This window comes from Trichechus manatus, unplaced genomic scaffold (assembly GCF_000243295.1).
Source record: "Trichechus manatus latirostris isolate Lorelei unplaced genomic scaffold, TriManLat1.0 scaffold00009, whole genome shotgun sequence".
NCBI classification, from domain to species: Eukaryota; Metazoa; Chordata; class Mammalia; order Sirenia; family Trichechidae; genus Trichechus; species Trichechus manatus.
Genome location: NW_004443945.1, coordinates 16,395,007 through 16,422,401, shown reverse-complemented (window position 1 = coordinate 16,422,401; position 27,395 = coordinate 16,395,007). Strand labels below are relative to the sequence as shown.

The following is a 27,395-nucleotide window of genomic DNA, read 5'->3' as shown; positions in this document are numbered from 1 at the left end:
ACTGCGTCTGAAACTCAGAAATTTGCATGGGGAGTTTCTCTCTTGAGCCAGGAAACAGAAAATTGTTCCCAAGAAATGATGTTTGTGCTCCATAAGGCCCCACGTTAGAGCAAAGCCACAAAATGTGAAGGCAGTGTAACCCTAGTCTCCATATTTCATTCCAACTCTTAATTTCAAAATAATATCCTCATGTGTAGGGTTTTATATTTTTCAGAAGTAAAACAGAGAGAGAGAGACAATGCTCAGTGACTAAGAAAAAAAATCTCTATTTTTCAAGGAACTCTGTTGAATCAAGCATCATTTAGCACGTATTCTCCATGCATAGAAGGGAGGGCCATGTGAGCTCCTCTGCAGAAGGAATTCTTCTGTAAGCCCTGCCAGCGTCCTCCACATAGTATCCTGCCCAGTCTCACATCTTTCCAGGGTTTTGAGTTTGGCAAAGCACACTCCCCAACCTCATGTGGGGGCAGAGGGCGCCATCTCAGTGTGCCATGTCACGCCTTTGAAGATTGCACTGCGAGCAGGACTCTGACTTCCTGGAGACTGTTGTCCTCAGCAGCCTGGTGCACATGTTTGAACTTTGCCAGCTGCTTCTTTGTACTGGGGGATGGAGGGTCCGTGAGCCTCTCTCCTGAATAGTCACAACACAGCCCAATTTTCTCTAAATGTTCAGAATCTGAAGCCAGAGTACCAGGTTCTCACCTTTTGAATCCTGGCTCAGCCCTTATTAGCTGAGGGACCCTGGCCAAGTTACTTAATGACTGTGAGCCTTAGTTTCCTCATCTGTGAAATGGGGCTCCTAATAGTACCTATTCCAGTGTAATGATGTGAGGATTAAGCAAGTTAATAGACAAAGAGTTCTCAGCACAATGCCTAGCACATAGTAAGCACTCAATAAGTGTCACCTACTGCGACCGCTGCAGCTACTCCCGGCAGACCCAAGTAGAAACTTGAATTGTGCAGGTTTTATGCCCCTTGCATAGTTCCCTTACTGATTTGTGAGCTGAGGTATGTTTGTTCAGGTGTGGGGCAGCTGGGCTAATAATGGAGATGAAGCTCCAACCAAATTCATCCTCCCTGAAAAGACTCAAGAATCAGATTCACATCTTTTAGAAAAGGGAGAACTAACAAATGTGGTCTTGTTGATGCTGCACAGAAAAAGGCCTATTATGTCTTAGTCTGGAAGCTCTGCTGCAACTTGTCCATGATGGGTGACTCTGCTGGTATTTGAAATACCAGTGACATAGCTTCCAGCATCACAGCAACTTGCAAGCCACCACAGTACAACAAACAGACAAACAGGTGGTGGGAAAGGCATGTAGGGCAGGTCTTTCCAGAATGCATCTCTCAAACTATTATTGCTGTGTGTTCATAAAAGGGAGATGTAATCACTGTATAAATGAAATAACTAGTACAGGTTTGTAGAAAGTGAAAACTAAAAGAATCTCCTTGTTTCTGTCCATTCCCCAAGGGTAGTCACTGTTAATAGATTGGTGGGTTCTTCAAATGTTTTCTATATATTTACATATATACATTTTTTAATACAAATGGGATCACATTATACACATTGGCATATTGTTCACTTAATGTCACCAACTTTTTTCATGTTAACTCATGTAGGCTTCCCCCATTTCTTTTAATGCCTACACGGTTTTCAGCTGCGAAAATATTAAAATGTGTTGAATGCACTTTGTTATATACAGTTTTTCTGTTACAAATGGTGATGCTTTGAAAATCTTTGTGTACATCTGAGTATATTTCCGTAGACTGGATAGGTTACTAGATGTGGAGTATCTGGATCAAAGGATATACGCATTTTAAATTTTAATAGCTTCTGTCAAATTATCCTCCTAAATGGTTGGGCTTGTTACTCTCTCGTCTGTGCAATATGAGAGCTGCCATTTCGCACACTCTTGCTGATGCTGTATTATTAGTATTTTAGTTTTTGTTAGCCTGAGAAGTTAAAAGTAGCATCTCGTTAGTGCTTTAATTTCGTATTTTAACTTCATGAAGGAGTGCATTTTTTCATATGCTTCTTGGCCAATTTTTTTTTTCCCTCTGAATTGCTTCTTCATGTTGTTTTCTTTATTTTTTCATTGGGTCGTGAGTCATTTTCTTATTGACTTGCAGGAGTCTTTCGTAAGCGATGGAAGTTAGTTCCACGTCTGTCGTTTGTGCTGCAAAAATGTTTCTAGTATATTATTTGTCTTTGTCTTTTTATGCTGATTTTTACAATACTGGTATTTTTAAAGTCTATGTTGTTCTCATCCACCTTTTTACCTGGTTCTTCAGGTTTCATATTTTGCTTAGAAAGCGCTTCCTTACCTTAAGATGACAGATGTACAAAGAATTGATTCATGTATTCTTCTGGTACTTTTATGATTTCATCTTTCATATGTTAATCGTCGATCCCTTTGAAATTTATTTTGGTGTAAGGAGTGGGATCCAGTTTAACTTTGAAACTTCTTTTTCTATATGGCTACGTATTTAATCCAATGTGATAGAGTCCATCTTTTTCTGACTGATTTTAAATGCCACCTTTATCATAGATTAAATTCCCATGTGGTTGAATCTTTTGTTGAATGATTTAAGATTTGTAAGAGAGCCTCACAGATAAGGTGTTTTCAGAGTTTGACTCATGCATGAAGAGCCTTGGCCCCCAAGAAAGTCTCCATGAGACTGAAATAGGAACTCTGTCTCTTGCCTTTGCCTGTGCTCCCTTGCCACGCTCATCTGCCTTCTGCCATTGTTGTTACAGATATCTGAGAAATATGGGCTGCCAGTGGAGAAGATTGCAAAACTTTACAAGAAAAGCAAAAAAGGGTAAGAAAGAAACTGAGCTTAAATTTACTTCAAATCAGATAAATCTGTATGATGCCTTTTAAAAAAGAGATGGTGGCTTTTTTTTATATTTGTTGTCCAACTTTAATAAAAATTGTGCCTCATGCCTCAGATGATCACAGAGCAGCATGCAAATGCAAACATTTTGAAGATCTTCAGTGAGAGAGGGAGGGAGGGAGAAAGTGCATTGTCCTGAAGTCAGCTGAGTTGCCCTTTGCCAATAATCGGGTGGGATAGAGGGGGCTGGGGTGGGGAGGACACTGGGGACAATGCCAAGTCACCCCTCTGCAGACAGTGAAGTTTACAGGGATCACATGCTGCTCTCAAGTTTTGTTTCAGGGTGGCACAGTGGGAACAAAAAGGGCACAGGGCATAGGGGATTCTCCCAGCCTTCAAAATGATCTCAAATTATCAGCAGACTTGCTAGCTCTCATTGTTAAGAATGATAAGTCTCATTTATTGAGTATTCGGTAGATGTCTAACTTACTGACAAGGAAATTGAGCCAGAGGGATGTTGAGCGCCTTGCCCTAGGTCTCCTGGTCAGTAAGTAGAAGGACAGATTTGAAGCCAGGCCTGTGGTTGGAAAGTTTACATTCTTACCTGTCACGTTTGCTCTTTGACTACCTCTGAGCCCTCCTGGGACCCCTGTTTTTGAGATTCTGAGCGTAGTGGCTGCAGGACCTGGACTGAGTGCCAGGAGAGGGTCTCCACTGAGTCAGCTTCTGGAACTATTTTTCTACAAAAAGCAGAAATTAATCGTCTCTGGGCCTCTTTACTAAAGGAAGCATTACCTGGAGTGCCCAGATCTCTTGGCTGAACCTTTCCACTTCAGTCCTTGTTGGAAAGCTCACTAAAATGCTTTTTTTAATAGTTTTTTTCCAAGGTCCATGCAACAGGCTGAGTGAATTCCTTTGATGGCGAGACCTGAGCAGTGTCTCAAGGTCTTACTGCTGAGTAAAAGTCGTCAGTGTAGATGAACCTGCCGATGATAATAACATTTAGCTTTCATTGAGCCCTGGGTCAGGCCCTGTGCTAAATGCTCTAATCCTAACAACAACCCTATAAAGCTGGGTTGTTATTACTGTTTTTGCAAAAGAATAAACCGAGGCTCTGAAAGGCTGAACAACTTGTCTGAAGACACATAGCTGTAAAATGATAGTTCTTATTTTCAAACTAAGAGCTGCCAGACTGCCAAGAATGGGAGTGGCTCAAGGCATTCTAAATCCTGGATAGACCCTGGAATTTGTTGGTTTTCTTAAAACTAAATCCACTGGGAATAGAGTTAGCTAAGGTGTAGGTAAACCAGTTGCTTTTGAGTCAGCTCTGACTCATGGTGACTCCCTGTGTGTCAGAGTAGAACTGTACTCCATAGGGTTTTCAATGGCTGATTTTTCAGCAGTAGATTGCCAGGCCTTTCTTCCAAGGCACCTCTGGGTGGACTCCAATCACCAACCTTTTGGTTAGTAGCCAAGTACATGAATCATTTGCAAAGCTGACTGAACTTGGGGGAAATGATTTAACCTTACTCGGCTTAGTTTTCTCACTTGCAAATGGCAGTGATGGCACCTTGGAGGTTGCCTTGAGGAGTAAATACAAGTTCTCTAAAACAGTGACACATATTATGTACTCAGCAAAGGGTAGCTACAATTGCTGTTTATTTTCCTTTTCCTCCTAAGAGTAGAGTGCTTTCTCAAATGCATTTTGAAGGGCAATATGGTTTAATAAAAATAGTTAGGGAACCTAAGTATGTAGGTTCTGCTCTGGCACTAGTTAACTCCATGATTTCGGGTTCAAGTAACTTTTCTGGACCTCAGTTTTTACTCTGAAGTCGTACGAAAGTTATCGGTGATGAGATTAGTTTTGAGAAACAGAGGCTTTCCTGTAAATCTCTCTGCTTACTTGAAAACTGGTTTCTGCGGAAAGAGAATGAGGGTCTTCTTTTCCTGCCTTGTCTCCTCTTTCCTCCACCCCTCCCAGCCTTCACTGCAAAAGAATGGCTAAGGGAACCACAGCACGGGAGTCGTCCTTGCACTGGGCGCACTGCTCATGACAGTCTTTGTCTTTTACCCCCTCTCCCCACGTCACAGCATCTTGGTGAACATGGACGACAACATCATCGAGCATTACTCGAATGAGGACACTTTCATCCTCAACATGGAGAGCATGGTGGAAGGCTTCAAGATCACGCTCATGGAAATCTGAGCCCTGGTCCTGGCAGTCCTTCAGCAGGAGCTCTCAGCACCTTCATCCCCGGGAGAGACAGAGGCCTCGACCCCAGAAACGCAGACTCAACTCACCCATCTCACAATTGCTGTTACAAGACTGCGCTGGGCAGTGGGGCAAGGAACAAAGGCCCATTTGTTGTCAGTATATTTGTCCTATCCACCAGGGGGCGTCCCGTGGAGCTGAAGCCTGCGGCCCTCAGGACGGTGCCTTGGGCCTCTCAGATCCTTATTTATTGCCCACCTTTTCCCAGAGCCTGGAGTCCAGGACTCTGCAGGTCACTGCTGGCCCCAGATCAGACCGTCCAGAGCCCTCCCCTTCAAGGGATACACAGCCAATCAATTCATCCCAGAGAGCCTGAAACATTCTCTCTACTTCTTTCTCACCTCCCCACATCTCCTGAGTGGCTGGACCAAATGAGCTACTTCTTGGTACAGTAGTCACAGATGGGGTAAGAGGTAGATGTCCCCCTTACTGGTCAAAAACCTTCAGATTGCTCTAGGGAAGGTCATCTTGCTAAATACCTCTAGGGGTTCCTAGCAAGTGGCCATGTGGACTTGTACAGGAAGACATTCTGCTACAATGTAATTAGAAGGTGACAAAGCAAGTATGCCTGACTATCATGTACATATTGTTTATAATATTGCAATAATATATTTTACCTATGGTATGTGGGCATGTTTACTGCCACTGTCCTAGGGGAGGCACATACCTTGAGACTTGGCTTTCTGGCTCCGTACCTATTGAGGAGGTGTCCTGGGCTGGGGAAGTGACCTTTGGGGTGTCAGGGGACTGTGGAAGGTGCCAAGATGGACTCTTGAGTGGGCATTCCCTGGGACATGTTCCTTGTCCGCAGAGGAAGCCCCTTTCCTTCTTCATGACCACGACTCGCCCTCAAGGCCGCCACATTTATCTCTTGGTGATGCGCTTCGCTTGACTCTTCCTCTGAGCTGTCTCTGAGAAAGGTCATATCGCCGGATGTTCCAGCTCCTTCTCCAGGGCTGGTGCTGGGCACTACCGGAGCTTTTTGGAGAGGACTCTGCCAGGATTTTGCCATCAGGGCCCTGTTGCTGGGGCTGGCTGCAGAACTGCTTGGTGATGATGGGAATCCTGGACACTGAGCCTAACAGTTTACAAGCACATCCTTCATCTCAAGTGGCTCCTTTAGCTCAACTGCAGTTCTCAGAGCAGTGCCAACAGCTCAGCTGCCACCAGTAGGCCACGGCTTCCTCTTGGGCCTCCTCTGCCAGAGGCGCTGAAAAAGGAGGGATTAGCTGCTCCTGGGTGGCTGCTCAGGGTGAGTAGGTGAGAACGCCCCAGGAGCCCCTGCTGTTCTGCCACCAGCCTCAGGAGGTGGCCAGGGGCAGCAAATGCTTGCACACCTGCTACCTGCCTGGGAGATGAAGAGGAAAAGAAACGATTCCTAAACAAACACACGGTCATGAAATGTGGTGGGCCACTGTTCTCTTTGAGAGGACAGGTAGGTGGTCAAGGGGTTTGTAAACACCCTTAAAGATTGAAGCACTAGCTTTTGGGTAGCCTGACACATCCCCCCACCCTAGGCCCCTATCTAGGGCAAGTTCTATGTAAAGGCCCAGATTGTTTGTAAAGCACTTTGACGTCTTACCTGAAGGCCCCTCTCAGGACTCCCTGCCCCTTCAGTTCATCTGTCCTGAGGCCCAGAGCAGGGTGGAGGGCTGCTGCCAGCACTGCTGTTTCTCCCTGATGCTGCAGAGCAATTTCATGGACTGGAGAGCAGGTGCTGTGTCCAAGAAGGTCTCTGGGTGGGGGTCAGGGGGCACCTTTCTGTGTGTCCTGTGGGCACATTACCCCTCCCTGTGGTGCCAAGGGTTTGCTTCCTGGATTCCACTCTGCTCCAACTCTGTCCCCTCCTCCTCTACTCAGTGACCTCCATGCCCTGGACTGGCAGCCTGGGTACCATCCTGGGTACAAATGGGACTGTGCTCTAAGATGGACAAATTCAGTGTTGGAAATATGTGATGTACTATGCACTTCCCATGCTCCTTGGGCTAAATATGATTTCAAACATGGTTGGCAGATGTAATGACCAATATGATTGGGCCGGGGCATAGGACTCCAGAGTAAGGGAGGCACAAACAAATTATTTTGTAGCCTGGTGCAGGCTACTTACCCTTCTCCCTCCAGCCTCTTTGGACAACTGTTTGCTGGGCCTGCCCTAAGGCCGGACAAATCAGAGATGCTTTTGCATTTGTCCTAAGCCCCTGAGCAGTCATTGCCAGAACAAAGTGTATGAGGCCACCAAGGGTTGGTGCTGAGTGTTACCTCCCATTGGTCCCCCATCTTTACCTTCCAACCCTCCATCTAACTTCCCCCCACCCCCTGCCTGCTTCCTTGGAGCTTCCATGGCTTAGCTTTAATGCATCCTTCCCTTTGTATATTAGCAGAGCTTTGATGAATCCTGTCATACAAAAATTACCAAGTAAAAACACTCCAGAAAGATAGTAAAACCTGCCTCCTCTTCCTTTTTTGTCCCTTAAATTAGTCACACTCAATAAATAAGCTTTTTCAACCATGGAAGACGGGGGACACGTGAAGCAAGTGCTTTTCTTATACATCCCCAAATTGGTTAGACTTTACAAATATTTGGAAATTGGGATCAACAGAATAACGCAATCAGATGTCACCTTGGAATTAGTTCCTAAAAGACAAAGACACATCCCAGACCAGAGACTTAGGAAGCATGAAATGATCAAATGTTTATTTTCCTTCTTATTTAAAATCGTGGAAATGCAAGAGAAATAGAGGGTTTGTGCCAAATTCTACGAACGGCCCTTTCTTAAAGATAAGCAAGGGAGATTGACATATGTACAATTTGCTCTCACGTTAAAACAAAAAGGTAAATGTAACTTAATAGTTTTGTAAATGGGAGAGGGGGAATCTATAAATAGTTATTTTATTTTTTGTACATTTTTAAGAAGAAAAAAATAAATATTCATAACATCAGAGTAAACAACAGTGTCTGGTGCTTTCTGCACGGTGGGTGTTGGGCTCTTTGCCTGATTTGGGGGGAAGCCCCTGCTGTGACCCGGTAGATCTTGGGCTCCCCTGGGCACCTTCTGGCCCTGGCCTTGAACACAGAGGGTGTTTCCTCTTAGTGCTGGGCCCCACTTCAAGGTTAAATGAGATTAAAAAAAGCCAGCTTCGACTCATGGCAGTCCTGTGTGTGAGTAGAACTGTACTCCTTTGGAAGTAGATCATCACCAAGCCTTTCTTCCAAGACATCTCTGGATGGACTTGAACCTCCAACCTTTTGGTTAGCAGCTGAGCATATTAACCTTTTGCACCAACCAGGGACTCCTAAATAAGCAGAATCTGTTGCCGTCGAGTCAATTATGACTCATAGTGACCCTATAGGACAGAGTAGAACTGCCCCATACAGTTTCCAAGGAGCAGCTTGTGGATTTCAAGGTACAACCTTTTGGTTAGCAGCCGAACTCTTAACCACTGCACCACCAGGGCTCCAAATGAGAAAAGGACCTTTCTGGTACCTTAGTCCATCTGGGCCAACCTCTATATAGAGGCTAGCCATATGGCTCAAACTCCAATTTCATCACAAACCATCTCCTCTGGAATGCCCAGCATCCCTAGTCTCTCTCGGGCGCAAATCCAAACACCTTGATTGCTATTCCAGTGTTTATTGGTGTTTCATCAGTGGCCATTCACCCCACTAACCTTCACATACATTCCTTTAACCATTATCCATGATTATCTTCCCGACTCCCTCTGTTGGAAACGCGTATCATTTCTATGTTCTTCCACATCTCACTTTATCTCTCTATGTCCACAGCTTGCAATCTTGGCTGAAAATTTGCCTTCAGGAAGCTTTCCCTGACTAACTCCAACCCAATGTATCCCCAGCAGCCTTTATGCCTGGACCAGTGGGCAGGGAAGAGGAGGCTTGGGCAAGTGCTTATTGAGGAGACTTCTGGAGCAATCATGAGACCAGAAATGGGACCATATGGCCTTTTGGCCATAATCCATGTTCCACAGCCTTAATAGGATGTTGCAGTGCACTGTCCACAGACCTGCTGGGTATGGGAGCTGGTCTCCATATCTCCCCAAGGCTTTCCTTCCCTCAGCCTGTGCCAGCCACAGTCCTGCTGTTTGATGAACTCTGCTCACCATGTATGCCACCCCCACACACCTCCTTATACTTGAGACCTGGTTGGGTAGTCAAGGATGACCAATTATCAGTGCCACAGGATCTGTTACCAGCTCTTGTTTTCCTCCCTATATATTAGTTCAGTTACCATAGACCAGGCACTGTGATAGACAGGGGGTTGGGGGAGGGGTGGAGAGTTAGATGCAGTCTTCCTCCAAAGGAGGAGTTATGTAGTGATAATGTTCTGGTATCCTCAATGAGCATAATAATAGAGGTTTGCTCTCGGACAGTCAGGGTTCTTTCATCACCCTAATCCTAATACAAACCCTTCTTGCCTTTACACATTCACATTGTAATGAGAGGCCACCAAATCTGAGCTTTGAGAAGGCTGCCAACTCGAGTGTCTGAGCCCTGTTTCTGGGGCATCAACCAGGATCACTGTGTCACTTCAGGACCCCTAAAGTAGATACATTGGGAGAAATGCTTGTGAAGGATAAAGGAGAAAAGAGAAAGATAGGGTGAGCCTGCAGACTGCAAGGAAGGTCTGACACCTGTGAAAGGTGAGAGGGAAGGAAGGCGGATTGGGTGGGAAGAGCCTCAGACCACAGCACAATTATAACAAAGTCTTAGCCAGGCCAATGGGGAGTCCCTATGCAAAGGCCACCCACTGGAAGGGTCCCACCATGGGCAAGAATGACCCAGTTCTAATACCCTCCCCCTATGTCCAGTCATTGACTGGGAGCTTCAGGTGAGCAGGCCCTCAGAGTAAATATCGAGGTGGATCTAAAGATGTGGCAGCTGGAGCTGTCGATCCACTGTGCTCCTCACAGCAGGTTCTTTAAAGGAAGGTCTGAAAGGGTGCCTCATTGGCTGCCACAACCAACCCTCCATTCACAGACCATGGTTCCTGTGTCCCTCTAGGGCAGAAACTACCCAGGAGGAGGCCAGTATCAGGACCTGGAGCCCCAATAAGGTACAGGTTCAGCTGAGGCAGCAGTTTAGGCATGAAAATCTCATGTTCCAGGCAATCATATTAAACAATAAACATGCTTTAATGCCAGACAAGAGAGTGACACAAAATTGACCGATACAGGGGCCACTCCATGTGATGTGATTGATAAATATATACTATTAGATCCACATATAGACAAGTCATCCCTGGGGCATACCAATAGGACAGTGCCCTCAGGATCCCTTCCTCACCCCAAAGAAAGGTATGAAACAGCTGAGCACTCTGTAGAGTCCTTCAGGTTGTAAGCCACTTTATTTCAGTGCCTTGAACATCATAGGCTGACTTTATTTCAGACGGAACAGACTCTATTTCTAGAGGTCCCTGAACACAACAATGACAATGAACAGCCCAGTATGGGAGTGACATAAACTTTTAGGCATTTAGCCTTCTGGGCGCTGCAGAGTTCCTTGGACAAACTTGAGTGCACTGAATTAAAGACATACAAAGGCCTTCCTTGGAAGAAAGGAAAAGAGAAAACCAACCCTTGAGAAAGTACAGACAGGGTCAGCGGCAGGCCAGGATGAGGACTATGTCAGTACATTCTGGGGAGTGTCGGTGTTCATTAGCCATGTATCTGGCTCTTTTTTCTTTCCTGAACAGCTGGAGACCCTCCTCTCTGCTCCCCACTCCAGCTCTGGGTTCCAGGGGACAGAGTGAGTCTGGCTCAACAAGATATCATAACCAGTGGCAGAGCCCAGGCAGGCTTTTCCAAATATTAACTGATTCCACTCATGCAAAGAGAATTAAAAGGAGGAATTAAGTCCTCAACTGAGAGCAGGAAAAAGTGAGAGGCAATTCCTGGAATACTATCAATAGAGCATGCCGGCCCTCACGCACTCTGCACTCCCTGTCTTACATTAATTCCCTGTTTTTCCAAACCAGATTTGACTGCTTGGTCCATGAAGAAATTTGGAAATTCTTGGTGTAGAACTACCATGAGGAACTGACACTCAGAGGAAGATTATGAAAATTCTTTTACTGAGTCTGGGTCTCAAAATTCTACCTGCAGAGTTGGTTCAGTTTGGTCAACCATATCAATTTGGATTTTTGTTACCAGCTAAAATGGACTCAAGTAATACACAAGAACATGGAGGTTAGAATGGACTCAGTATCATTTTCCTTGTTTTTATTAGGTTTATCTTCCTGTGGTTCACATTCTACAGGAAATACCTTGGCAGCAGAGAGACCCACTGGGGACCTCTCTGCCTTCTCTTGTAGCAGTTCCCCCATCTATATCCTTGAGTGTTGGAGCCTCTGTTTGTAAGAATGTAACTTGTCTATGATCAGCAATTTTTACTCTTTGCCTTCAGTTCAAATTAGTGTATGCTGGGTCACCAGGGAAACTCTGGTGGCATAGTGGTTAAGTGTTACAGCTGCTAACCGAAAGGTCAGCAGTTCAAATCCACCAGGCACTCCTTGAAAACTCTATGGGGCATTTCAACTTGTGCTGTCACTTCTGGAAATAGAAGTCTATATTCAAAGAACATAGTGATGGAAAATACTATTGGATTCCTCATAGTGGGCCTTGGAAACCACTGCAGCACTTGCCCAAGCCATCTTTACCATGAATCAGCTGCTCAACTTTGACTCTTTGAAGGGTATTGGGGGCACGGAAAAGAGAAAATTCTAAATATGGCACCCTAACCATGCATGTAGGTTGAACCACTGGGAGATCCTGAGAATTCATACTGTTTTTTTCAGGTCTGCAGAATATTCAGAAAAACATGACGTCTCCAATCTAAGGCTGCCAATGAGCTGATGGGCAGGGTGAGCAGACCACTAGCCTCTTCTCTCTCATATTTAACTTTCTGGCGCTCCAGTGGATATGTCCCATTTGCACCTGCCCTGCCATTCGTCAGGCTCCGCCACTCTGGAAAACCATTCAAAATTAAGGTTGGGCCTTAGTCATGGTTACTTTTTCCTTTCCTGGAATATCTAAAATATACGTATTGATTGGTGCATTTGTGCAAAGACAGATAAGACTTTAAAACAAGACATAGACATTCATTATAACTGGCTTACTTCACAATAAGCTACTACAAACAGTCATCTGGAATAAGATTGTATTAGTGCTCACTAAACATGCATTTCATTTAAACAAGGCAAAATACTTAATTTGGTCTACAATACCCAATATTTTATATACAGTAGTCTTTTTTTTTTTTTTTTTTTTTTTAATCACAATAGGCAACAAGATGGGTCTTGTTTTGGAATATAAGTTACCATTTGTGTTTAATTTCCAAAGAAACTCATATCAGCTCAACCAATGTAAACTTGTGAAAAAAATAGCTGAGCCATCTTTTTCCTCTTCTTCTATTTATTTACCTTACAATGTTCACAGCTTAGAAACTATAGCCTTCTGAGGAAGAGGGTAGAGTGAGCCTCCACAGAAGAATTCCCCAGGTCCCTTTAATAGCCTTGACCCAGAGGGTAGCTTGTTCTTGGGGAGTCCATCACCTCTAGGGTGTGTGTGACAACCACCCAGGCAGGCGTTTCCGTCTTTCAAACAAGTCCCTCAAAGCTTGCAGTAGAATCACTGGGCTAGATTTGTTCCCTTCGCTTGCCCCATCAAGTCTTGGTTTCAGAATAGACATTAGAATAGAAAGAGAAAAAAAATAACAATAATGATGATTAAGCATCGTTGGAACAAAGAACACCGCAAAGTCTGTGTACAACAGCACAGTCCATGCTCTCCACAAGCACACTGGAGCACTGGGCATTCCCACGAAGCATCCACGACAAAAGAAGCAGAAGGCGTCACAGAGGAAGGCTCATCTGGTTGCACAGAGGACAGCATCACCATCAATATTACTTGGCAAAAAAAAAAAAAAGAAAACTCAAACGAGAACTTGAGCAGCTCTGGGATTCACTGGGGGGATTTCAGAACTGGCCAGCGCTGCTCGGGTCACACTGCAGGAGGCGCACGATGGACGGGTCACTTTTGGCCCCCCGGATGAACTCTTCCAGGGAGAGTTTTCCTAGAAAGCAAGAGGATGGGTGAGTGGCTGGAGGCATCCATGTGAACTTATGCTCTTCCTCCTGCATGTTGTGGCAGCAACCTCTCACTTTCTCCCTGAGGCCGGCCTAACCCCTGCTGCGGTGTCCCAGCCCTCAACTCTGCTGGGTAAAAACAAGGAGCTCTGCTGCCTTGTTCACTCTTGCATGGCCAGCACATACACAGTGCACTCATTGGTTCAACCACACTTCCCGAGAGCCTGCTATGTGCAGGCCCCGGGCTAGGACTGGGGAGAGGGCACTGGATGAACCTGACATGACCCCTGCCTGTGCGTCTTTCAGCTCCAGGCAGCCGGTAGGGCTCACTCACTATTTGCAGAAAGAATAGCCCTCATGCCTTTATGAAGATGAGCTGGGATCTCACAGCACCACGGCTGTTCCCACGATGTTACTAGGGAGACTTCTGGGCTCCTTGAGGTCACTTGGGTCCTGAGACCTGAACCTGTGCCCTTTGGTTCGCTGCAAGGGTCCCTTCCCCTGCATGTAGCAGAGGCTCACCCAGACAGCTGGGGCAAGGGACCCTGGACATAAGTGTTTATTCTTCTGGACAACAGGTGAGGACAGCTGTGCCTCTATCCCAAGGTAAGGAGAGTTCAAGGGTATGTGTGCAAGGCTGAGGGTGGCCACTGGGTCCCTCCTCTCAATCACAGCGTTCTCCTCCCACCCTTGATGGGCTGGAGCAGGGAGGCTTTGCAGCCCGGGATCCCAGGGTGTCCCTTTCCTTCCTGTGTGAGCCAGAGATGTGCTGAGTTCCCTTCCAGGAGGCCCTCTGTCAGTACTGTCACGGGGAGGGCAGCAGGGCAGCAGTTTCTTCTGCATTCTTGGTGCTTCCTTTCTATCTTCAGGGAGCAAAACTTTCTCTTTGCCTACTTTGCCCCTGGGAGTGAAGCAACTTACTTGATTGGGCATTCTTCTCACCTTTGCCCTCCTTCTTTCTCCTGGAAGGGCCTATCGCCAGACAGGACTTATCCCACCCTGCTCCTCCAAAGGCAGCCATGTGGCCTAGCCTGCTCCAGCATGGCACACCCCAGCAGCTCACACACGAAGTTACATCTTCCAATGCAGCTCTATCCTTTAGCTTCAACTATACCCCTGGGCGCTGCAAACAGTTAATGCCCTCAGCTGCTCACTGCTCCATTCCACCCAGAGGGCCTCAGAAGAAAGGCCTGGTGATCTACTTGTGAAAAATCAGCCACTGAAAACCCTATGGAAAACAGTTCTACTCTGACACACATGGGGTTGTCATGAGTTGGAGGCCGACTCTATGGCAACTGGAACTGAATTGCTGAACTGCTGTTTTATTTCTCAACTCATTCCAAACCCAGGTAGAAGGAAGGGGTGCTGATTATTGGAAGCCCCCCCTCAGAGATACCAACAAACATGTCTTTCCCTTAGCTGTGAATCCCTCTCCCAGAGCCTGGTTTTTGTTTAACCAAATTCACTTTACTTGCTTGAAGGAGAAAGGCAGGGTTTTTTTTTTTCCCTCAGAGCAGGCCCTCTTAGGCTTGTGTCCTGGCCCATTTTTATAAGCCACACCCCTGCCTGTGCAGTGCTTGAAATGGTGGCAAATTTGCCCAGGCTACAGAAGGAAAAATAGCATGTAAAAGATGTCATGACGCCTTTGTAGAGGAAACAAAACAAACAGGGGATAGGAGACAGGACGGTCACTTGTACCCTTCCAAATTCCCCAAAGCTGAAAACCACAGCTGGATGCAGCAGCGCAAACCCTATGTTCCACGTAGAGCTCTGGCTCTCTTGGGTTAACTACCTGTGTGCCTCAGAGTTGCTCTGGGGGCTAACTTTCCTGTGAGTCTCAGTATCTTCTCTTCAAGTTAAGTGACAAGAGGTTAGACGCAGAGAGCGTCAACCAAGAGGAAATTAGTGGCTGGAGGTTCACCGTGAGGCCTGCTCCGCTACACTGAGCTGACGCACTATGCCTTGGTGGTTGGGCTAAGACACCTATGAGCGTACTTAAAGCCTCTCCTCCTTCTCTGTACATTCCCTCCGACTCCGTTTTTCCACCTTAGGAAAACACAGGGCTTTTAGCAGTGAGATGCATTCCTGGTAATGCTAACTCACTCAGCTCTATGATCTCATTATACTGGAGTTGAGATGCCATAATGTATTGCATATGATCAACATAATAGGGTGTTATCCTGCAATGTCTCTGGTTCCTCCTTTCCTGCTCCACAAGCCTCATCTTATTACGTCTGGGGTAAAGAATAGCCTAGAAGGAGGATAGAAGGGCCTAGAAATGAGGCATTTCGCCCCAGGAAGGATCAGCTCTCCAGTGGCCACCCTGATTATCCTGCTTCTTGCCCATCCAGGGCTGCACAGGGGGAGCCACTTCCACAAAGGGTCTTGATCCAAGTCTCTGTGGTCAATATCTTGTCCTCAAGTGGCATCTCCCTGCCTGGACTCCCCCGCCCCCTCTAGAAGCCCCCACCCTGAGCAAAGAAATGCTACCATGGCCTCTTACCATCTCTATTGGTGTCCATCTGGCGGAAGATCTTTTCTGTCCTTTTCTCTGGGGTCGATTCATCTTCAGGCATTTTCATTACGGATGAAACCATCTTATAGATTGCCTGGGGACAGAAGCCACATGGTGGTAAGACAGAAATGTGGTTTGGCACAAAATAGCCCTATTATTAAACCTCTCAAATACAGGAGTGAAGATACGTTTCCTTTTCTGACAGGGAGCTAGTCTTGTCCCTGCTGATGTATTGTTAAAGGAAATGGTCTGCAGTCAGCAGTGGGAGAAGCTAGGCCAGGAGTCAGTGAGGACCTTCACAAAGATCCATCAAACTCCTGTGACTCAAACTTTAATGTGTATATGAATTCCCCACCCCCAACCCCAGGGATTTTGTTAAAATTCAAACTTTGATTGAGTAGGACCAAAGCGGACCTGAGATTCTGTATTTCTAATAGGCTCCCCTGTGATGCTGTATTTCTAATAGGCTCCCCTGTGATGCTGATGCTGCTGTTCTGAGGACGCCACACAAGGAGTAAGGCTGGAGATGACATTCCACATCCCAGAGAGGCAGGCGAGTTGCAGGTTGCAGTCTCCACGTAGGCCCCTCAACGATCGCAACCACCTGCCAGTCTATAAGGGTCTATTAGCCTCCCAGGCAGACATTATTAATCCATCCCAGGGTTCGTTCTCCACCTGTGGCAATGCTCTCACATTCTTTCTCAACAAGCTCCAGGGTATTCCCAACTAATCAGTCAGGTTTGGTACTCAACGTGGAAACAATCAGCCATCCCAGCTTTGGATTAAATAATTGTGCAACCTCCCAAAAAAAAAAAAAAAAATAACAACAAACCAAGGAAACAAAAACCAGTTGTCATCACGCAGTAGACTCCAACTCATGGCCACCCCATGTTTGTCAGAGTAGAACTGTGCTCCATACGGTTTTCAATGGCTGACTTTTAGGAAGTAGATCCCCAGGCTTTTCTTCCCAGGCACCTTTCAATTAGCAGCCAAGCACGTTAACTCTTCACAGCACCCAGGGATTCCTATGCAACCTCAGGCCTGAACTGAACTGGGTGTGTCTGGGGAATCTGATAGTTGAAGGAGAATTCTCCTAAAAAGTTTGGAAGCAATCCCCTCTCCCCGCTCCACTACTTGTGGCCTCCCCTACTAACTATACCCTCCCCACAATACTCAGTGAGGGCCTCAGAGGCCTCAGTTACCAGATGTAGTTATTATCTGGGAAGAATATTGCAAAGTCATCATTTTTAATTTCAGACTATAACTTTGCTAACCAGATTCAATTTGGGCAACTTAGCCCTGAGAAGGTGTTTTAGAAAAAACAGATTTTGCCTGGGGTTGGGTGGAGGAATTCAGAAAGATCTGGAACTCTGTGTACAGTGAGGCAGCTGGAGAGAGCAGAGAAAGGGAGGATGCAGCTGAGGGGAAGTGAGCTCCAAAAGGGAAACGTGGAGGCAAAAATTGCCCAAATCCTACCATGCATCAAGGACATATTGAAATGTTACCCTCCTCCAGGAATCCTTTGGTGATCTTCTTTCCTTCTACTGTTACGTGTAATCTCCCTTCCTCTGTGCTAGCAAATGGCTCCATCTAAACCTCTCTTGGATCATTTCATTACACTCACCCTGAATTGTAGTTACCCAAGACATTCCCCTTTTAGACGTGAAGGTGGAGATCAGGTACAAAATCCCTGATAGTGTTGAGCATAGGGTCTTGCACAAAGTTGGGTTCATTAAGTTTAAAGGGTTAATTCAGTAATAACTGCCCCTCACCTTCTTTCATGCTCGTTATCCTCTCAACTTTCTTCTATTCTGTTTCTATTCATAGAGTTCCTCCCTTTATCTTTTTATAATTTTTTTTCTAAATTTCCTATCTTTTTTCTTCTTTTTCTCCCCCCGTCTTCATATAATTATGCATATTCACGTTAAATCTCTTAAAGATTCTTAACCTGTCAACAGCTATGGGCTCTTGCCTTAGAAGCCGTACATATGTGCCCATGGATAGCCACTCACCATTGCTGACAATTCCACAGGCTCATGGATTCAGAAGCCAATCCTGAAAATGGTCAGAAAATCCCTGCTCTTAGTTTATTCCCTCCTTCATTCTCACTCATTCATCCATTTACTCAGTTGGTCACCAAATATTTATTGAGTGACTACTATACACCAAGCATTATGACAGACCCAATCCTTGCCCTCATGGGGCTCATACTTAAAGCAGACAGATATTATTAAAATAATTGAAGAAATGCATGTAAACCAGCAAAGTGCCACAAAGAAGGGCACGTGGCCTTAAGAGATGATATAGGGAAATTGTGCCTTGTGGTACAATAGTTAAGTGCTTGGCTGATGTTATAATTTGAATTATGTCCCTCAAAAATATGTGTTGTAAATCCTAATCTCTATGCATGTGGTTATAATCCCATTTTAGGAATAAATTGTCTTTGTTATGTTAATAAGGCAGGATTAGTGTAGAGTATATCTTGAGTCAATCTCTTTTGAGCAGACAGAGAGATGGGGTAAGAGAGATACCAAGACACATGAAGATCTCCAAGGAACCAGAAAGCAGAAGCTGAGGAGACAGGGAATTTCCTTCAGAGACGAGAGAGAAAGAAAGTAATCCCCAAGAGCCAGCGCTCTGATATCGGACTTCTATTCTCCTAAACTGTGAGAAAATAAATACCACTTGTGGTATTTCTGTTACAGCAGCACTAGATAGCTAAGACAGGATTTGGTACCAGAAGAGTGGGGTGCTGCTCTAAAAATATGAAAGGGGTTTTAGAATTGGCAAATGGGTGGAGGCTGGAAGAGTTTTAAGGTGCCTAATAGTAAAGCCTAGACTGCCTTGAAGAGACTGTTGGTAGAATTATGGATGTCAAAGGTAACGCTGGTGAGGGCTCAGAAGGAAGTGAGGAGAGCTACAGAGAAAGTCTCTATCATCTTAGAGAATACATATGGCGCCAGCAAAAGAATGTGGCTAGAAACGTGAATGTTGAATGTGCTTCTGGTGAGGCTTTAAAAGAAATTGATGAACATGTGATTGGAGAATGGAGGAAGGGCAATGCTTTTTATGCAGTGGCAAAGAATTTGTCTGAACTACGTTCAAATATTTGGTGGAAGGTAGAAATTGTAAGTGATGAACTTGGATACTTGTCTGATGAGATTTCTAAGCAAGATCTTAAAGGGGCCATGTGGTTTCTTCTTGCTGCTTATAGTAAAATGTGGGAGGAAAGAGATGGACTCAAAAATGAACTGTGCAAAATGAAAATGGAACTTAAAAATTTGGAAAATTCTGTTGTACAAACTAAGGACACGTGTCCTAGAATGTTCACCAAGGATGTGGCTACACAATCTTTTGTTAAAGAGATTAAGCCTGTGACTGATGGATCTAACCAACTACCACAGCAGAAAACCCATTAGCTTGGATTGAATGGGATGGAGAAAGAAGGAAAAGAAAGAATGCTGTCTACCTCTTGGAATTCAACAGGCAAAAAACAGGCCAAAGGAGATACATCTGTTGTCTTTCAAGAAAAGAAAAGGAACTTCCCTGGAGCAGCTCACAGATCAGCAGAACTGTTGGAAGGAGCACAGGAAGCAGGGCCTTCTCAGTTTCAAAGGGTGAGGCCGTGGTATCCTGGATCTCAATGGATGGGGCTACAGCTTCCTAGGTTTCAAAGAGTCGAATCTTCACCAACTCGGTTCCAGAGTGTGGGGCTGCTGTTAAGGCCCTGCCAGGGGATAGGGCCACCTCCCAAAGCTGAGGGGGTAGGGCTGTCATACCTAAGGGGCAGAAGAATGGGGCCTGCCTGGGCCGAGGGAGTGGGGTTGCCACTCAGATGGACTAGGAGAATGGGGCTGCCCAAAGCCAAGGGAGCAGAGTTGCCATCTCACTGGGCCTGGAAAGTGAAGCTGAAGTCCAGGCTGAGGATCCTCCATCCAGAGTCCAGACAGCATGGCCAACACCCAGAGTCTGGAGGGCACAGTCATTGCCCAGATGGTCCCAAAGAACAGAGGATTATTTTCAAGCCTTGAGCGCTAATAGAAATTTTTTCTGCTGGGTTTTGGACTTGCTTGGTGCCTGTTATTCCTTCTTTCTCTCCACTTTCTCCCATTTGTAATGGAAATGTCTACCTTGTGTCTGTTCCACCATTGTACTTTGGGAACAGATACCTTGTAGTCTAGATTTCACAGGTTCACAGATGAGGAAGAATTTTGCCCCAGGATGAAATACGCCTAACATCTCACCCATATTTGACTTAGATGATTCAGAAGATGAGATTTTGGACTTGGAATTAAGACTTTTGGGATGATGTGATGGGGTGAAGGTGTTTTGCATGTGGGAAGGACATGAATTTTGACGGGGTCAAGGGGTGGAATGTTATAGATTGAATTATGGCCTCCCAAAATATGTGCTGTAAATCCTAACCTCTATGCCTGAGGTTATAATCCCATTTGGGAAGGGTTATCTTTGTTATATTAATGAGGCAGGATTAGTGTAGGATGTATCTTGAGTCAATCTCTTTTGAGATATAAAAAGAGAAAGCAGAGAGAAAGATGGAGTAAGACAGATGCCAAGACACATGGAGCTCTCCAAGGAACCAGGAAGCAGAAGCTGAAGAGACAAGGACTTTCCTCCCGAGCCAACAGAGAGAGAAAGCCTTCTCCTAGAGCCAGTGCTCTGAATTAGGACTTTTAGCCTCCTAAACTGTGAAAAAATAAATCTCTGTTTGTTAAAGTCAAACAGAAATTTGTGATTTGTGGTATATTTTAGCAGCACTAGACAACTAAGACAGCTGCTAACTGAAAGGTTTGCGGTTGGAACCCACCAGCCTCTCTGTGAGAGAGAAGGCCTAGTGATCTGCTCCCATAAAGATTACAGCCTAGGAAACCCTCGGGGGCAGTTCTGCTCTGTCATATAGGGTCGCTATGAGCCAGAATTGATTCAACGACACACAACAACAACAGCTGGAAGGCAAGGGTAGGCTTCCTTGAAGAGTGATGATTGACAAAGACGTGCAGAAAATGTAGGGCTTAAAGTGTTGCGAGGCAGAGGGAAGTGCACGTATAGAAGCTGAGAGGTGGGCAGAACGGCAAAAAGGCCGAGAGAGTGTGAGGAGTATGTCATAAGATGTGGCTCTAGAGTAGGTAGCAACAGACTATTGAGGGACTTGTCAGCCATTTAAAGGTATTTGTATTTATCCAGAAAGCTGTGAAAAAATGGGAGTGATACTAAATTTGTTTTTCCTAGCAGCATTCACTTCCCACATCCTCTTCTATTCCCCCATTGAAGGTGATGGTGTTTAGAGAATAAAAAAACCATCATTCATAATTAATTCAGCAATTATTTATTGAGTGTCTACTATGTGATAAACACTGCTACCTGATGGGAATACAATTGTCAACAAGACTGATCTGCATTCTCTTATTTTATATCTTACCAATCATCCTAACAAAGAACTTGGGAGGTACCACATAGGAAACAAAAAGTACCCCATTTTTTATAAGCACCATTTAAATGGATGTAGCCCTGGTGGCACAGTGGTTAAGCCCTCAGCTGCTAACTGAAAAGTCAGCAGTTGGATTCTACCAGTCGCTCCGATGGAGAAAAATGTGGCAGTCTGCTTCCATTAGGGTTACAGCCTTGGAAACCCTATGGGGCAATTCTATTCTGTCCTATAGGGTCACTATGAGTTGGAATCGACCCAATGGCAACAGTTAGTCATTCTGTAATACTTTAATAATTGCTATGAAACCCTCACCCAGACAATCTCTGGGTCCCACAGTAGTGAATGAATCAGGGATTACAACCCACTGGGCTGGAGCTCCTTGGAATTCTTAGTCTTTAAGAGTGGGAACTCAACAAAATTCTCCATCTTATGGTTGTGATGGGAAGTCAACTGTATAATAATCTAGAGGTTATTCCCTTCATACTCTTTGTTGAACAAATGAATGAAAGACCAAGCAAATAAATGCATGTCAGTTAGAAAAGGAGGTGCTCATACTCAACAGGAAGTCTTAGAGAGTTTGTCTTAGCTATTATGCTATAGAAGGAGCTTTGTGACACAGAAATGTAAAACCAGTTGCCCTAGAGTCGATTCCAACTCATGGCGACCCCACGTGTATCAGAGTAGAACTGTGCTCCATTGAGTTTTCAATGACTGAGTTTTTGGGAGTAGATCACCAGGCCTTTCTTCCAAGACACCTCTGGATGGACTTGAACCTGCAACCAATATGCAGTCGAGCACGTTAACCACTTGTACCATGCAGGGACTCCCACAGAAAGATGAGGACCAGTTAATACAAAACAAGAACAAAAACAACAACAAAATAAGCATAAACATAAACAAAAATAAAAATAGAAGGTACGATGCCCTTGATTTTTTTTTTCAGTTTGCATTGAGTTGATTCCTACTCATACCAACCCCATGTGACAGAGTAGAACTGCCCCATAGAGTTTTCTTGGCTATAATCTTTATAGAAGCAGATTGCCAGGTCTTTTACCCTGTGGAGCCGCTGGGTGTATTCAAACTGCCAACCTTTGGGTTAGTAGCCAAGCACTTAACCGTTTGCGCCACCAGGGCTCCTTAGGATGCCATTACAGGAGTGTATTTGCAAACTGGGCTCTGGGATGAGGCAAGAGGCACAAGGTCTGAGTACACTGTGGGGTTGGGTAGCAAGTGAGGCCTTTATTAAAAGACTCACATTTCCAGATGGTTCTTTCGTTTCACTTAGACTATGTATGTATATATTTTTAAAATGTGCATCCACTCACAGATAGGGATTAGTGGATTATTCACACAGTCAAGTCTATGATGTGGGTAGCACAAGAGCAGTGAGCAAAGAGCTGAGGTGATAGGTCCCAGTGGTCCCAAGCGAGGATAAGTGGATGACTGCTTTGTAAAACCAAATATACACATTTGAGGAATTGTCTGTCCCTTTGCTCCCTTCACATGACATCAGTAACCAAGAGCTAATTGTACTAGGACTTCAAAATCTGGAACTCCACAGCACAAGGACAGGACAGACACCCAAGCCCAGACAGCAATCTGAAACAAATCATGTCTTTTATTGACTTCAGTTCCCACCCCTTCCCACCCCCCAAATTTAATGGGATCAAACTGTGAAGAGGCCAGGCTACTTCCCTGCTTTATTTTTAGCAATGTCAATGAAAGGTCTAGCTGGAACATCCTGTTCTTAATTAAACTTGAAGAGTCCCATTCTAGTCTTGGGGTAAATACAGAGCTATGGGTCACCCAGGAGCCCAGCTCCTGCTCTGCCCCAGGCAGGCTTGGGACAGCTCCCTGTGGGTGGCCAGGGCCCTGCCCACTTCCTCATGGCCTATACTTTTTCTTTATTTTTCCCTCTGAAGGAACAACCTCTGGAATGTTGGGAAGGAAGCACTCAAGTCTGAGCCGATAAAGGTTATGGCATTAACTAAGGACAGGCACAATTCCAAGAGTTAAAGCTCAATCTTCTCTCTGAAGGAAACCAGACCGATTCTTTTCATCACAAAATTTAGGATCTTCCAGCAGGGAACCAGATATCCATGGCCCTCTGACAGAAGGCCAAGGGCAAAAGATGTTAAGCAGTGCAGGGTTGTTTTTAGATTGTAGATAAAGAATAGCACCCTGCTCGGAAGGATGTTATATACTAGGAAAGGGGGGGTGGAGAGATGCCAGTATAATCTTTCTTGGAAATACTTTAAATATAGTATAAATATATATAATATCAATATCTATAGGGTCACTATGAGTGGGAATCGACTTGACAGCAATGAGTTTGGTGTGTTTTTTTTTAAATCTATATATCTGTAATGATGTAAGTATTTTCTTACTTGGAGCTAGAAGAACAAGTTAAATCAGTAACTTTCATAGAATCTCAGAAACAGAGGTACTTTAGTCACCTTAATGGACAGGGAAAGGACGAGGGGAGAATAAGGGCCAGATAGCTTGCTTTAACCAAAGCGGTTCCATTCTTACATTAGGTGTCATGTAAGATTTTACTCGGGGAAAAAAAAATGTTTCTGCTGCTAAAAATGGAGTTTGAAATTCCTAAACTATTTCATGTGCCCTTCCCTTTGTGATATTCCTGATCTTTAAAGGTAACAGATAATTCAAAGATTTGTACACTGAATCATACTCTAGGTACACTGCTGTTGTTAGTTGCTGTTGAGTCAGCTCCAGCCCCATGCACAACACAATGAAATATTGCCTGGTCCTGCGCCATCTTCATGATCATTGGTATGCTCAAGTCCATTGTTGTGGCCACTGTGTATTTTGAGTGCCTTCCATCCTAGGTGGTTCATCTTTCAGCACTATATCTGATAATATTCTGTTGTGGTCCATAGGGTTTTCATCAGCTAATTTTCAGAAGTAGACGGCCAGGTCTTTCTTCCTAGTCTGTCTTATTCTGGAAGCTCCACTAAAACCTGTTCACCATGGGTGACCCTGCTGGAAGTTGAAATACCAGTGGTATAGCTTCCAGCTTCATAGCAACATACAAGCCACCACAGTACAACAAACTGACAGACAGGTGGTAAGCACACTAGAGAAGCTTATTGTCACCATACCCTTTTATAAGTTGAAGAGTTATAGGGAGGTAGATTGTAACACGGGAAGAACTTTCTTACATTCAGAGGCGTCCAGTGGCAGACTAGGAATGGGCTGCTCTACGGATGTAAGTTCTTGGATATTGAAGACATGCAAGCAAAGGCTGAAAATCACCTGTTGAAGATACTGTTAAGAAGTTTTTCCCAAAGTGTTTTCCAGGGAATATCAGTCTTCCAAGATACTCTAAGATCAGAGAGATCTCATCATCAAAACAGTTGAGAAACAGTGTTTACTTTATCCCCTTCTTAGAGCATCACATGAACATACCAAAGACTTGAGAACTCCTGCAGTAAAGGACTTGTTGAACTCTACTTAACCCAGGGTTTCCCAAATTTTTTTCACCCAGAGCCCTTTTGTTACAAAGCATCTATGAACAGTTTGTGTAACTAGTACTTCAAGAAAGTTCTCTCTGCACCAGGACCGATCCTTAATTTGGCTTCCTCTTTAGCTGGGCTCTGTTCTCTCTGCCTCTCTTTTTTTTCAGACTAGATAAACCATAATGCTTCTCCATGAGATTTGTCCTACCAATAGCTTCTGAGTTTCTTCAAACAGGGACACTATCTGACTCATCTTTGTATGTTTTGGAGTATAACCCTTCCTTCATTCCACACACATTTATTGACTGTGTGCTAAACACCAGGGACTATGCTAAATTCTTTAGATGTAGAGAGAGAAAGCACAGTTCCTGTCTCCAATGATCTCACAGTCTAGGTATCAGGATTAGTAAACAGATAAATATATTAAAATGAGAGCAGAGAGTATTGCTTCTGGTCAAGATGGAGTAAAAGGGATTGAATTTACTGTCCCACCTGAAACAACAAAAAAGGAAAAATGACAAAATATATGAAATAATGATTTCCAAGACACTGGACATCAGGTAACGAAGGACAGTGATTCCTGAGAAGCTGAAAGCAAAATTGGTAAGCCGTATGACTGTTCTAATTTGCTGCCTTGAAAGGGTTTCCAGGCCACAGTGCTGGGAGGGAGAACCCAAGTGGAGCCCAGTGAACTCACTGAGTTGAGGAGATGAAGGTAAGAGTCTGGAGAGACCAAAGTGGCTAGAGTTAGCATAAGAGAGGGGAGACCAACACAGAGAGAACCCCAGGGATGTGCAGAAGGTCCCCCTCAAGTATTCAGCCGAATCAGTGTATGTATGGGAGGAAATTATCCGAGACTGAAGAAAGAAGCAAATGAAAGGATTAGAGGAAAGAGTGCATGGTCTTCACACAGGGTCAGGAATAGTACCTGTTCTCACCAGCAGGACTGGAAATCTTCATGATTCACAGGGCACTGGGTACTCAGAAAAGTCCTGCCTCAGTAGTGGGGACTAATTAGCTCTAAACTAAGCACAACTCTGATGTCATCTGACAAATCTTAAAAGCAAGATCTGAAGCATTCAAACTGTCTCCATATAGTGTTACTGTGTTTCAGAACAAAACTCTAGAATATCTATAGGAATACAAAAATATCCAGCACCCAACACAGTAAAATTCATGATGTCTAGAAACCAGTAAAAAATTATTAGGCATGTAAAGAAGCAGGACAATACAACCTACAAGGCAGAGAAAAATCAATCAAAAGTGATCAAGAACTGATACAGATGTTACAATTAGCAGAAGGACAGTATTATGGGTTGAATTATGCCCCCATAAAATATGGGTTGTAAATCCTAACCTCTATACCTGTGGTTATAATCCCATTTGGGAATGGATTGTCTTTGTTATGTTAACGGAGGATTAGTATAGGGTGTATCTTGAGTCCATCTCTTTTGAAAGATATAAAAGGAGATTAAATAAGTGAGCACAGAAAGAGATGGGGGTAAGACAGATGCCAAGACACACGGAGATCTCTAAGGAGCCAGGAAGCAGAAGCTGAAGAGACAAAGACCTTGCTCCAGAGCTGACAGAAAGAGAAAGACTTCCCCTAGAGCTGGCACTCTGATATTGGACTTCTAGCCTCCTAAACTGTGAGAAAATAAAATTTCTGTTTGTTAAAGCCATTCACTTCTGGTATTTCTGTTATAGCAGCACTATATAACTAAGACAGGCAGTAAAACAGTTATAATAACTGTGTTCCATATCTTCAAAAAGTAAAATAAAGACATGTTGCTGTTAGGCACTGTCAAGTTGGTTCTGACTCATAGTGACCCTATGTACAACAGAACAAAACACTACCTGGCCCTGTGCCATCCTCACAGTTGTCATGCTTGAGCCCATTGTTGCAGCCACTGTGTCAATCTATCTCATTGAGGGTCTTCCTCTTTTTCCCTGACCCTCTACTTTACCAAGCATGATGTCCTTCTCCAGGGACTCATCCCTCCTGATAACATGTCCAAATAAAGGCATAGAAGATATAAAAATCACCCAATCAAACTTCCAGCAGTGAAAGCTACAATGTCTGCAGTGAAAATTATACTGGATAGTATTAACCAGTTTCACAACCCAGTTATTTTCCACTTTGCATTTTTTGTTGACATAATGTTTTTTCTTTAATGGAATGGAATGCATACTGAATCACTGAGTGTGTCTGAATTTTTGGTAGGTAATATGGATTTTGATACATATTATCTGGCAGACATATGTCCCTCTGGACTTTGGGGGTAGGATCAAAAAACTAAACCTGTTGCTGTCAAGTCGATTCTGACTCGTAGTGACCCTATAGGACAGAGTAAAACTGCCCCATAGGGTTTCCAAGGAGCGACTGGTGAATTCAAACTGCTGGCCTTTTGGTTAGCAGCTATAGCTTTTAACCACCGTGCCACCAGAGCTCCTGGGAGTAAGACTGGTGGGATGCATATGAACCTTTGAACTCTGGGGTAGGATTGGTGGTATGTCAGGTGCACTGCATCTTATCTGATTGTGCTGCATCTCTTGCTGGTGCCTGAAAATGAGGTATTCTCATGAACATGGAATCACATGAGAAACACAACTTCACAATAACACACAGGAACCTGGAAATATACTTACAAGGCTTATCTCGCCGTACAAAAGCCAAAAGAGGTGGGGACTCCGGCAAGATGGCGGTCTAGGCAGAAGCACCACGCCGTCCCTCCACAACAAA

General features: G+C 44.5%; 2 protein-coding genes across 6 annotated transcripts in view; one reads left to right on the top strand and one right to left on the bottom strand.

Moving 5' to 3' along the window:
• Positions 1 to 5,044, top strand: part of GRHL2 (grainyhead like transcription factor 2) — a 111,793-nt gene extending 106,749 nt beyond the window's left edge. Inside the window, exons 14-15 of the mRNA XM_012559693.2 lie at positions 2,759 to 2,823; positions 4,930 to 5,044. Of these exons, the coding sequence (XP_012415147.1) occupies positions 2,759 to 2,823; positions 4,930 to 5,044 (180 nt within the window). The remainder of the gene's footprint in view (positions 1 to 2,758; positions 2,824 to 4,929) is intronic.
• A 7,328-nt stretch (positions 5,045 to 12,372) lies between these two features.
• The window catches only part of NCALD (neurocalcin delta), a 368,091-nt gene continuing 353,068 nt past the window's right edge, over positions 12,373 to 27,395 (bottom strand). For 4 of the 5 annotated variants that reach the window (XM_023726022.1, XM_023726023.1, XM_023726024.1 and 1 more), the window contains 2 exons: positions 15,716 to 15,821; positions 13,062 to 13,199 (listed from right to left, as the gene is read on the bottom strand). In XM_023726022.1, coding sequence (XP_023581790.1) covers positions 13,102 to 13,199; positions 15,716 to 15,821 — 204 coding nt within the window. In that variant the 3' untranslated portion in view covers positions 13,062 to 13,101. Of the gene's footprint in view, positions 13,200 to 15,715; positions 15,822 to 27,395 lie in introns of all 5 variants that reach the window. The other variant, XM_023726021.1, reaches the window with a different exon arrangement.